Consider the following 12,858-nt stretch of genomic DNA (forward strand, 5'->3'; position numbering starts at 1 on the left):
ATATATATATATTTATTTTGTGGAACTGGGGATTGAACTCAGGCCCTTGCACTTGCCAGGGAATAGTACACTATTTTAAAAGCTTTTTTATTGTTAACAGAAAAAATCTACAAAATAAAGAACTTGTAAAGTTTTATTATAAAATGAAGATCCATGTTACTACTATTCAGGTCAAGAAAAACAACTGCAAGAAGAAGAATTATACAAATATTAGCTATAGCTACTAAGAGGAACTATTTTCTATGGTTAACTTTAGAGTTTCACCTTTTGGGGTTTCACCCCAATGTGAGAAGAATACAGTAGACCTCCTGAATCCTGAACTCTCAGTGAGGCAGAGAGCATAAGGGAAAAAACATACAAAAAAAAAAAAAAAGGAAATGGGATACAAACACAATTAGGTTTAAAACTAAGCTACAAATATTTGGGAAAACAAGATCAGATTAACAGTCTTAACTGGTAAGACCGAGGCATGCTTTCTCACATTTAATTGTTATTTGAAAACTAAGACCCTACAACAGGTTTTATCTGTTTAAATTCCATTAAAAGAGCACTTAAAACTGTACAGATATTATTAGGAATTAACTTCTACCTTGAAGTCACTATACATTTTGTAATGCCTCATCAATAATGTCTGCTTCTCACTATTTTACTAAGGCACTGAATAATGTCCACAATGTCCTTGGGGTAAAAGCTCCTGACACACTGTGGCATGAGTATGTAGCTCTATTTCCTGGAAGTGATCTGTGTTCAGCTATCTTCAGGACAGACACTGTCTAAGCAGGGAGTGCCCTCCTGCCCTTGCTTCCAGATCATGATAATGGCAATAGTGTATTATCGCAGATTAACACGATGACTTCACATACCAAAAATCCAAAATGCTACACGTAATTTTTACAACTTCTTTGCCATACATAACTATGTTTTTGTGACATGAAGATCCACTGTTAAAGGAGTCAGACACATTTATGATGTGCATTTAAACTGCTAGTCATCTTGAGAGGAGTCCCAAAGTGAAAGAACCTATTTGGCTACAAACAGCAGTGTGAATGTGAGGCAAGTGACCACCAAAGCAGAGCCCTGAGACAAACTTCTCAGTTCTCTTCAAACCTCTAAAGAAGGCCCACCATTTTTCTGCAGACCAGTCTTTCAGAAAAATTTCAAGATGCTCTACGATACAGTACAGCTTCAGTTAGGAAAGAAGATTAGAAAATCTAAGGAACTATCTTGATAGAGAAGCTACTTTAAGGCAATTTAGGTTTTATAAAACAATGTCTGGTATGAAGGAAGCACTGAGTAAATGAATAATTGAACTTAAGGTCCAGCTATAAGGAACAAACAGGGTTATTGTGGGAAAATGTTACATATTAAAGTATCCTTCAGAAGGTAGAAGACCTTGATTCAGCAGTAATATTCTTTATATCTTAGTTAAGACAGAGGCCTAGAAAGCTACACAGTACAATCTACTCACCCACTGGGCTGCTTCCAGCTCCATTTGGCACTGTGAGGTCGGTAGTGCTCAACATCCCACCTAATAATAAAGTTAGAGAGGGCAAAGAATGAGTACAAATTTACTAATATTTGAATACAAACTAAACAGAAATTAACAATCACTCCATTCCTAAGAAACATAAAACTAGCCCAGTCTGATGTTAGCATTAATGTGAAGCTTGATAGCATTATGCACATGCATGCGTGCATATAAATGTGTAACTACATAATGTGTGCATGTGGGTGAACACCCACACGTGACTGCCTATTAAACTCTGGGTTTGTTTGCCTTTCTGTGCATCAATACCAAACAGTACACAGGGATAAGAATGAGGACAGTACATACGGTAACACCATAAATCAAAGATTTAAGGAACACACTGTATTACACAAGCAAGCGTGTTGTAAATTTTTGCTAAATTACTGAACTAATTCAGACATGAGGAAATGCAAAAATCACACTCTGATCAGCAAGTTTATTTCTTGAACATGACAGCTCACACTCGACTTTAAAAAAGGATGCAATTTTAAAATGGATCCAATTCTATAACAGGGACTGGTGCTTAGCCAAGTCGATAAAATTAAGACTGGCAGAAAAAGAAACTTCTAGGTTAGCAATTAACTTTTCATCCTCTTTGTTTAAAAACCAACAGAACAGGTTTCAGTACATACTTGCATTGCCAGTACTTGGAGGTCTCTGAGGAGCTCCTGGAGATACATTTCTATGTAATGTGGCTGGAGGAGGAGAGAGCATGCTTGAATCTGCTAGTGTTGAGCTGGCTGCCAAAGAAGGTGACACAAGTGAACTCCCTGGATTAGTGTAGGACAAAGCATTAGGGCTGGTCACAGGGACTGTGACAGACATTGAGAAGTTCTGAGGTGGTAATCCAGGCTGCAGATGAAGAACGAAGAGAAGAAAGCTGTTAGTTTCATTTATAGCTACATTAATTAACATGAATTTTGACAAGGTAACTTGCAGATTTAAACTATTTTCTTAAAAATTATATTTGAACATGAACACCTGACACAAGCCTTTTCTTTTTCAGTATTTTACATATCAATATATATATACTAATAAAATATATCCTATATTTCAATTGTCATAAAAATGAAATCAGAGGCTAAAGCAAATCTGTTGAATTTAGAAGTCACAAAACATATCACTGTCACCAATGAGCATTAATTAGCACCTCAATACCAATTTGTTTAGTAACATTACATTTCTATTGGTAGATCCCAAAATATAACAAAAGGGGAAAGTATACACACACATTATTAACTTAGTATGTCAACTTTGGGACCTTCTAAATGAGTCCCAGTCTGACTTGATTGACCAACATCCTTAGGTGGGCAAAATAAGGAAAAAAACAAGTAATTATATCACAAGCACATGGTAATCTTAGTGTAATGAAAAAATGCAAAGAAACTTAAAATTACTGACAAACAAAAATGAAATTTTTGGTATATTTTTAAAATTACGAAGATTAAACTACGAAGATTTATAATACACTTTCCCTCCTGAGAAATATTCTATTTTCCTCTTGCATTTCCTACACAGACCACTTACAATATATTTGTACATCCTTTTTATGATTTAACACAATCACATGTGTAATTCATAGATCATGCTGCTGGCAGCTCTGAACCACCAGTAGAACATGCATGCATGCATGACTGTCCCATCCGGCAGAACAGGACAGTCCAAAAAGCTGGTAGAAACTGCCTGTTGGGACAGTCATGCATATATCACTGGTGATTCAAGCAGTAGGAACAAGTTAAAATGATAAAGGGGGGAAATGGAAAAACAAACAAACCAAAACCAAAACCCAAAACACCTTTCTTTTGCCCTCCGTTTATAACAGTGACTTGCTAATTAAGTACCATAGCTAATTCAAAATTGGAAGAATATAGATTATGTACCCTGCTCAACAGTTAATTTTGGATAAGAAAATTATAACTCAGCAACAAATATAAAAACATATATCAGAATACTTTTTCAATAATAAAACAATTATATTTGTGCAATATTTTATAGTTTAATATCAACAGCAAGAACAGCATCCTTGTGAATGCAGAGACACTTTACTTTGTTTGCTGTTGTTTTGATGATTGGTATTAGCCAATCCTGTAATTTAGAGGATTACACTGAGGAAATGAGATACGATGAATTCGGACAGTTTTAAGAGAATTAGCACCAACAATGATACAGATACTAGCACTAGAAATAATCTGTTAGAGCCAGAATAACAGTTTTAAGTAGCTCTTTCCAAGGAGCTTCCAGTGAAAAGAACTTCTGGAAGAACTATCAAGTCCAGGAGCATGAGCTCACTCAAGTACTGCTTCACTGTCACTGGACAGATGAGCACAGAAAAAAATTAAAGGCACTATTTTGCAATCAGTTTAAGAACACTGCTCCCTTAAATTAAAATTAATTCAGCCCTCTTTTCCTCTGAACTTACAACATAAGAAAAGAATAAAAATTTGGTGGAATCTATGCCAATACTTTTGGGACATTTCCAAAGGGCAACAGAGTAAGTTTAGCTTTACTAATATTAAACAATTACATAAAATATTAAAAATAATTTAGAAATACCAATTTTTGAAATAAACCCAACTACTTTATATTTGGTATTCTCAAAACCTATTTAAGTACATATTATAAGATTACATATTTTAAATCATGGGAGAATTTTACAACTGGAAGAGACCCTAAAAATTATGTGCATCAACTCATTTTACAGATTAAAAAAAAAATGAAGTTCACAATGTTTGAGTGCCCTATCCAAAGATATAAAGGTAGTAAGTTGCTGGGCCTGGATTAGGGTGTTTTTCATCTAACATTTATGTAAGATTTCAGCAATTTTAAAGTTTTATAAAATAGAAAATGTTAATAAAATTACTTACTTCCCCTCCTACTTGTTGTCATTAACAATTATAATAAGTAAGATGTATGGTCAATCTCTTCATGCACAAGATAAAAGCACAAACCATACTTTAGTACTCACTGCGATTTTATGATTCCGCATCATATTATCAAATTCCTCATTAATTTTTTTATACTTTTCTTCTGTATGTGGAGTTAGCACATATGAAGTATCGGGGTCTGGGCTGTCGCACCCTCTGTGTTCCTTCTTGTTCAGAGCCTAAATAATGAAGTTAACAAAAAGGATCAACAAATAAAAAGTAGAGGTAAAGTGAAAGTACTTACAGGGCCTCGTTTGAAAATAAAATCGCTATCTTCATTTAGTTTGCTGAATCTGTCCTCCGAGAGCGGACTGTGCTCAAAGTAATCGTCACCATCAGGGCTCTCACAACCATTAAGGCCTTTTTTTCTTAAAGTCTGAAATACAATTGGAAAATTCACACACAAAGAATACTAACTTTCCGTGATTTTTTTTTTGTAAAAGTTATTAAGAGAGCACAGATCAAACCGAATTATATAGAGCCACTGAATGCTTTGTAAATTATCACAAAATGTACTCCAATTCCTCAAGTAAGGTAAACCTGCAACAGAAACCAAATTAATTCTCTTATTGTATGCTAAGAAAAAAAGAATATTTACTTGTTTGAATTCTTTCTTTTAAAGCTTCTTAGAGAATACTGAATTAGTGTTCTAACAGCTATCATTAGAATATGATTACAGTATCTCTTAGGGCCAATGAGTGTAAGAACTGACTTAAAATTCTATCAAAATGCTTTAAAAAGTTACAGTACTTTTATATGCTGAGCATTTTCACAGCTTTATTACTGCTTCTCATGTAATTTTGAAATACACAGGTACAAGTATTTATGCCAGTCATGACTCTCTTAAGAAGTACATATTAGTGATTTACATATTTACAAAATTTACATTAAAAAGGCATTTGGACTGCATCCCTCTCCTCTCTGCTCACTCTTTAGAGGAGCTCCTTCAGTGTGGCTTAATCCACTGAATTGACTTTCTTAAGAATTTTCTTCAGTGTCATTAAAGAATGCCCTGAACCATACTATTTTCTTACTTTGAGGTAAAAATATGGTGGATAGTTTTTTGACTTTCTGTCTTTAAAAGCCATTATGAAATAACTTATCTATTATTTGAAAGAATAAAAACCAAGGGCTTAAAGAATATTTGCCTTTGGAATATCTAATTCTAAAAATCCTGATAGGTCTTATTTTAAGGTAGAGTTACTACAATTTAAATAGCTTCAGACTTGGTAAATTTCCAATCAATCCAAAGTATTAGGAGTTAACAATTTCCAGCACTGGGGAGATAGCTCAGCAGAATAAAGTGTTTAACTGGCAAGCGCAGGGCCCTGAGTTCAATCCCCAGTACCAAAAAAAAAAAAAAAGGAGTTAACTTCCAAATGTGCCTAATAGAGCTTAATTAGGAAACAGTTTGATCAATGAAGTAGTCCTAGATAAGTTCATCAAGAAATGATTATATTTAAAGTATATTTTAGTTTCTAACTTAAGTACACTATCTTTTGAAACCTGATTTTCAGTAATTATGGGTGTGTATTTTCTCCTTTCTTCCTAAGAATATAAATACAGTACATTAAGATTAGAGAATTTTTTTCTTAGTTTTTTTTTTTTTTCTTAGCCAAATTACTTTTTTTTTTAAACTGGGAAATAAAAGTATATATTTAGAATTAGCCAGCTGGACTCTGTTCAGATGATCCCAATTTTGTTGGCAACATCCAATGCATCATCATCAAGAGCCAGCCAAACATATGCCTTCTTCTCTCCATCAGGCCTGATTAGGGTACTGGCTTTGGCAACATCAATGTCACAAACTTCTTTACAGTAAAGTTTGATTTGGTGCTTATTGGCTTGACATCCACAATGAACACGAGTGTGTTGTTGTCCTCGATCTTTGTCATGGCTGACACTGGTCGGGGGAACTTGATGATGGCATAGCGGTCAAGCCTGTTTCTCCTGGGGGTGCTCTCCTGAGGGTATTTGGGCTGCCTCTGGAGCCGCAGTGTCTTGGGACGATGGAAGGTGGGTGACGTTCATAACTTCTTTTCGTGACTGTGGACGCCTTTCAGCACGGCCTTCCTGGCCTTCATATCTTTTACTTTGGCTTCAGCTTTGGAAGAAGCAGGGGCTTCCTTCTTTGCCTTTGGTGCCATCTTGGTAAAAAGGCTCCCAAATTACTTTTAAGATTTCACTTTACTCTCTTTTTAAAATACTTTTGAGAGAGGGTCTCACTATGTAGTTCAGGCTGGCCTAGAGCTCACTTTGTAGGCTAGGCTGGTCTTGAACTCACAATGATCCTCCTGGATCAGCCTCTGGAGTGCTGGGATTACAGGAGTGTGCTCCCCCCCCAGCTTTTCACTTTACTCAATATGATTATATTCTATGCCTATAGAAAGTCATGAACAATCACTGTTTCTCAAATCACCAGGCACATGCTAGGAATCCTACACACAGAGCCCAAAACTCACACGCATGCAGCAAACACTGTATCTACTACCCCACAACTATACCATGGCACCGAGCTCAGTGAATTCAACATCATGATCATTTCTGTGTATTTAGTCATAAAAAGTCCTCCTGTTAAGAGCACTAAGGTTTGGAGGCACTTGTTCTTCCTATCTGTGGAAGGAAGTTCTACCTGCCAAATCTCTAGAAGTTATCAGCAGTGAAAATATTAACACTTAGTATAATGGAACACACTGTACTGTCATAACCTACACAGCTTTAGACACAAAACAAATATAGTAGATGCCTATACAGAATCTTACCATGGAACTGATTTATTCTAACCCTAAATATCTGGATAACTCCCAATTTTCTCATATCTTAAAAGTAGTTAATTCCATCTCGCTCTTCATTTATTCAATTTTACACAAATAGCAATCATCCAAATATGTATCATTCAACATCTTTTAATCTAAAGAGCAAATAGCAACATGGTCCTTGTTCAAAAATTATTGTATTCTATAAAAATACAGTTAACCCCTTTTGTACTTATGAGGGAGGAAAGTGCTCTGGTATCTCCAGCTCTGCAAGCCTTCAGTTCATATGGGTTCCTGTCACAGCACGGTGGGTAATTTAAGAGGCACTATCAGCTCTGTAGATAACAAGTTAATGTACCTCTGTTTGACAGCCAACTTGTTTCTCCTTATCACCAAACATGAAGAGTTGTTTGGAAGACCCAACTACCATAAAAAGACTTTTTCTGTCTTCTTTATCATTACCAAATAGCACAATAGTAAGTTTCTCCTGTGTCACTGTTACTAACAAGTGGAATGTTGTAATCTATTAACAAGAGCAGGTGAGGCACATACAAAACAGGCCAGCTTCATTTTCTCACATGCTTCAAATTGGCCACAATAAAAACTCATGTTGAATGAAGAAAACGGTTTGAGAGGTAGTCATTATGAGGAATCTACTTGTAAGTAGAAAGATGGATCAAGAATGTTATGATTGTGCATTTAGAGTACTGCTACTACACTCTAAAGTAAAGCAAACTTCAAGAACCTTTATTTCTCGTAAATGTGATAGAAAATTTTTCAGTGCAATTCTGGCAAACTGAATAGGGAAATTCAATTGTGCCAAAATAATTTCAAATTTCAAAGCTGTGTACTGTGTACTGTTTAAATTCATACATTCCCAAATGAATTTGTTTTATGAAAAACAAACTTCATAACCAAATAAGAGAATAACAAGTCATTACACCATGTATTACTATCATCAAATAGAGTATAAGACATAAATCAAAAAGTTTTCCAAACAAGAAACACTAAACTTTCTTTTCAATGAATTAAGATAACCTACTAGTATAAATGAAACAAATTAACGTATACCGTATACTGAAATACTTTTCAAACAATGAAATATCTACTTTGGGAAACCAGTTATTTTCCTAAATATCTGTATCTTGAAACTTACACTGGAAACTATTAATGAGCTCACTTGGTGATCAATGAAGTCATTAATTTAAACTGATGTGATATAGTCTACTTTATGTACTTTATATATCAGCATTCCAAACATCTTTACAGGTCTTAATCGGTAAGATTATTTAAATGAAACCCTACAATAAGTTAAATATACCTACACTTTTCATCAATCCATTTCTATAAAAGAAACATTTTAATTTTGAAGGGTCAGATGAGTACTATTTGAGAACAAATTTTTTCTACTTGTCATCAGTAAAGTTTGATTATAATTTTAATTTTCCTTGTGATGTGGGCACCATGTAGAGTGTACATACTTTTGTTTATGGTACAAAAATGTAAGAATAAATAAATATCCTTAGCTAGTTACATAGGATAAATTGTAATATATCTTTTTTTTTTTTTTTTTTTAATACAGGGTCTCTCTACGGAGTTCAGACTTGTAGTGATCCTGTCTCAGCTTCCCCAGTGCTGGGATTACAGGTGTGCACCACCATGGCCAGTTTCAGGGATCGAACTCAGGACCTTGCCCTTGCCTGCTGTTGAGCTATCATGGCCTGCAGTTGAGCTATCTCCCCAGCTTTGAGACAGGGTTTCACTAGCAGTTCTGGTTGACTTTGAACTCATTATGCAGGTCAGGCTGGCCTCAAACTCATAGGAATCCTCCTATCTCTCCACCTCCCTCTCCTTCAGCTCCCAAGTGCTGGTATTATAGGTGCATGTATCTTCAATGGAAAACTGTATTTTTAAGGGCACATTCTTTCAAGTCATGGACTCTATCAGTTTATGCCTTTTTCTCTGATCTATTTTACAACTTCTTAGAAGTTAATTTGAAGGCAACTGATAGGAACATAATTTAGGTATACAGATATGCAAATTAATTTGTCACATGAAGAATCAACAGACTTCTTTCCCCTAATATAGCTTGTTTTTATTTTTTTTTTTTATAGCTGGTTTTTATATCTATGAAGCGTATTCATTTTGCCTTCTTCATGGGCTTATGTGTTTGATTTTGGATTCATCTGTTAATTACTTGTAACATTTTCAGTTTCTCACAATACTAATAAATAACTGACATCTTTTTTTTTTTTTTTTTTTTGGCAGAACGAGTGATTGTTTTGTTCTGTTTGGCGGAACCGAGTAATTGACATCTTTGCCTCACATTCACCTTATATCTTAAGAGTTATGAGTTTACTGTTTGAGGAAAGTGTTATTAGAGTGTGATCTACTCTTGACTCACTGGCAGAAGATCTAAATTCAGAGAAGACAGATACCTAGTAACCCTTGATAGCATCTAGGATTAGACTCAGTACTAGTCTTTAAAAGAAAAAGTAATATGTTGTTTTTTAAAGGTTTTGAAAATGTTTGATTATGTAGTTTCTGTTATTCTTTGTTTTAATGACTGTCAGAACTTTTGATTGAGATATGTTGTTAGGCCTTTACCTGCTGCTTCAACTTATGACCATTTTTGGTACCAGTTCTGTAAACTTATTTATAGAGGTACTGTGTCTTTTTTGTACAGTGTACTTTGTTTATACAATTTTTGCTGATTATACTATAGGGTACAATACTGTAGTTTTGTTTGTACTGCAAATAAAAGCAAAGTCATCAACATGAAGTTTCCTCTGAATTTCTTTGTTCTGGATATTGTAATGTACATACTACACATAATCCCTTATTTAGTAACAAATTCAATAAACAACCCAGTCACAGGAACATGAATTGGCAGTTAAAGGAGGAATGTCTAGAAGGAGCTATATTAACCTATTATTCTATCAAATATTAAAGAATTATGATAAATGAGATTGGTAATTTTTCATTATTTGTCTTTAAGAAATTAGAAAATATTTAATTCTTGTGCTAATTCATAAATTAATTATAATCACAAGAGAAGACTGTCAAAAACTACAAGCCCACTGTCACAGGGTTTCTTTCCTTCTGAAAACTGGGATCTCAAGCAAAACTGAACCTGGCAGGGGAAGAGTGGGTAGTGTTCTGCATATGAGCATTTCCAAGTAGGAGGGATTCCTACACATCCTCTCTTCATTCATTTCGGACTGGAAGTACTTAGATGAAAAAAAAATTTTAAACTTGGTTTTCGCCTTTTGGTAGTAACTAAGCCAATTTTATCTAAATCAAGAGGAAAAGAATTAAATAGTAGGGAAAGGGTCTGGGGAGGTAGCTCAGTAGAATAAGCGCTTACCTGGCAAGTGTGGGGTCCTGAGTTCAATCCCTGGTACAGCCAAAAAAAAAAAAAAAAAAAAGTAGGGAAGCCTTTTTATTTACTTTTTTGGGGATGAGAGCTTTTTAAAAACAAAATTATAGAATATATTTTAAAATATTTTATTTGCCACATAAAATTTGTACATATCTACAAGATAAAGTGACACTTCAATATATTTATAGGTAAACTCTTGACTTTAAAATTTTCATACTTACTAATAAAAGGAAAAACTGAAATTTAGTAGGAACCCTAACAAAACCTCCATTTATATTATAGCTTCCTTTGTTTCTTTTATCAGGCCATTTTATTTTTTTAATTTTTTAATTTTTTATTGGTGGAACTGGGATTGAACACTGGCCCTTGCGCTTGCCAGGCTTATTCTACTGGGCCATCTCCCTGGCCCCTGATCAGGCCATTTTATACCTGTGTAAAAAAGAACACTGGTTAACTCACAGAAAATAGTTGTTGTAAATCTTGCTAGTGAAAAGTCACTTCCTGTGAAATGCCATCATCATCCTATAGATACTGAACTAGATTTGTTTCTACTTACAAGTTCATCTTAGTATTTTTAAATATGAGTTTATTTTTACACAAAGATCATTGTGCCTTCAGGGCAGTTATTTCACAAACCACTCAAGCTGATCCTCTTGTCGCCACCCACAGTGCCAAGATTATAAGCATAAGCTATCACAGCCCAATCCTACTGGTCTTTTAGGTAATATATTTAAACGCTCTTTTCTGGTCTCCTTAGTCATATCTTGTATTTTTAAAAGTCTGGCTGGTTCAATCACAGTCTAGAAGGGAAAAATAATCTTCAATCTGCAAGTGATGATTCTTCACTGTTTTGGGACAAATAATCGATACAAATATTGATATAAGCTGGACAAAGTTAAAGTTAGGTGCTCTATTATTTGAGTAACACAGACTATCTTTCATGTTCAAGGTAACATTTACAGAATTCTTGCTATACGCTATTGCTTGGCAGATCCTGTATATTTTCCTCTCATTTTTTAAGCTTACATAATACATCTCTTGGTGAAACTAGATATGCTAAGACACTTGTAGAGACAAGAATAACATGGCTTAAACTTTATAACTAGTTTTCATTCTATATAAAAATAGATTTTTAGGCTAACGAAGCTAAGTTAAAATAAGTTTCCTTTAGCTTATATTCTCTCGTGTTAAACAGTAAAGTAAGCAAAAGATTATACATTTAAAATTTTAGGCAATCACTTTCCATAAAAGTTATGTATTTATATACACATGTACATATGTATATGCAAAAATACATATACTACAATCATATTTGTTGTTTCTTTACAGAGTAAGCAAATCAAGGTTTATTTCATCATTCTAAATATATTTAAATAAAATATTTAAGTCATATGGAGTCTTAACTGAAACTAACTCAGAGGCTCGCATTCCCTGGAACCTTTCGGACTATACACTAAATTATGGATTCAAGGTCTGTACTACTTACATACCAAAGTCTGTGTCTAGTAAGAGTGAAGTTTTGACTACTACCTACCAAGATTTGAAAAGTTACATACAATATTTTTAACTGTCAAATTCCAAAGTAACATAATCAAGAGCACATACACACAAAACTGTGAAATTAAAAGTACTCAAAAGGGATATAATGCATGGTTTTGAAATGGACAAGAGCTAGTCAATTAAATCAGTCCACAAATTTACTACCCACCTTAAATCTAATTTCTGTGAAGAATAAATGCTCCATTAACATGGGATGAATGGATAACTGGCCAGTAGCTTATGGTATAAGTAAAAACTTAAAAAGTAAAGAAAGAGGATGTCTTAAGTGCCAAAGAATTCAAACTAGACCATTAAAATATTTTAAAAACAAGGCAAAGTTCTCCTTATACCCATTTTAATAATTATTTCCAATTTGAAGCAGACACTATTCTTTCTAGCCACTCTGAAAACACATAAAAATACTTAAAGCTTTTTGAACTGTGAAACACAAAGGATGGTGCATAAAAACTTATGTGAAATTCAACAAATAGTTATAAACCTAGCACCAGTCATTTCAATTAGGTCGAAAAGAAAAACAAAAGAACAAAGACAGAATCCTACCTATTTCTCTTAAAGAAGCAATTCTCTCTCACACACACACCCCCACCAGGTAAATACCATACTAATTCCACGGTAACAATTGTCTAGACTGCCTTCACAGGTTTACCAGACAGATGCCTATCACTGAAAATATAATTTAGCTTTGCCTATTGTTCACTATTATGTGAA

The 12,858-nt window shown here is 34.2% G+C and overlaps 1 protein-coding gene across 7 annotated transcripts in view; it reads right to left on the bottom strand.

The window, feature by feature from the left end:
* Mef2a (myocyte enhancer factor 2A) overlaps positions 1-12,858 on the bottom strand; it is a 142,150-nt gene that overhangs the window by 29,128 nt on the left and 100,164 nt on the right. For 5 of the 7 annotated variants that reach the window (XM_023709954.1, XM_023709964.1, XM_023709943.1 and 2 more), the window contains 3 exons: positions 4,494-4,631; positions 2,161-2,380; positions 1,469-1,528 (listed from right to left, as the gene is read on the bottom strand). In XM_023709954.1, the coding sequence (XP_023565722.1) occupies positions 1,469-1,528; positions 2,161-2,380; positions 4,494-4,631 (418 nt within the window). Of the gene's footprint in view, positions 1-1,468; positions 1,529-2,160; positions 2,381-4,493; positions 4,632-4,696; positions 4,829-12,858 lie in introns of all 7 variants that reach the window. The other 2 variants (XM_023709962.1, XM_012513868.2) reach the window with 1 other exon arrangement.

The sequence above is a fragment of the Octodon degus genome, unplaced genomic scaffold, assembly GCF_000260255.1.
Source record: "Octodon degus isolate 3935 unplaced genomic scaffold, OctDeg1.0 scaffold00002, whole genome shotgun sequence".
Classification (NCBI taxonomy): domain Eukaryota; kingdom Metazoa; phylum Chordata; class Mammalia; order Rodentia; family Octodontidae; genus Octodon; species Octodon degus.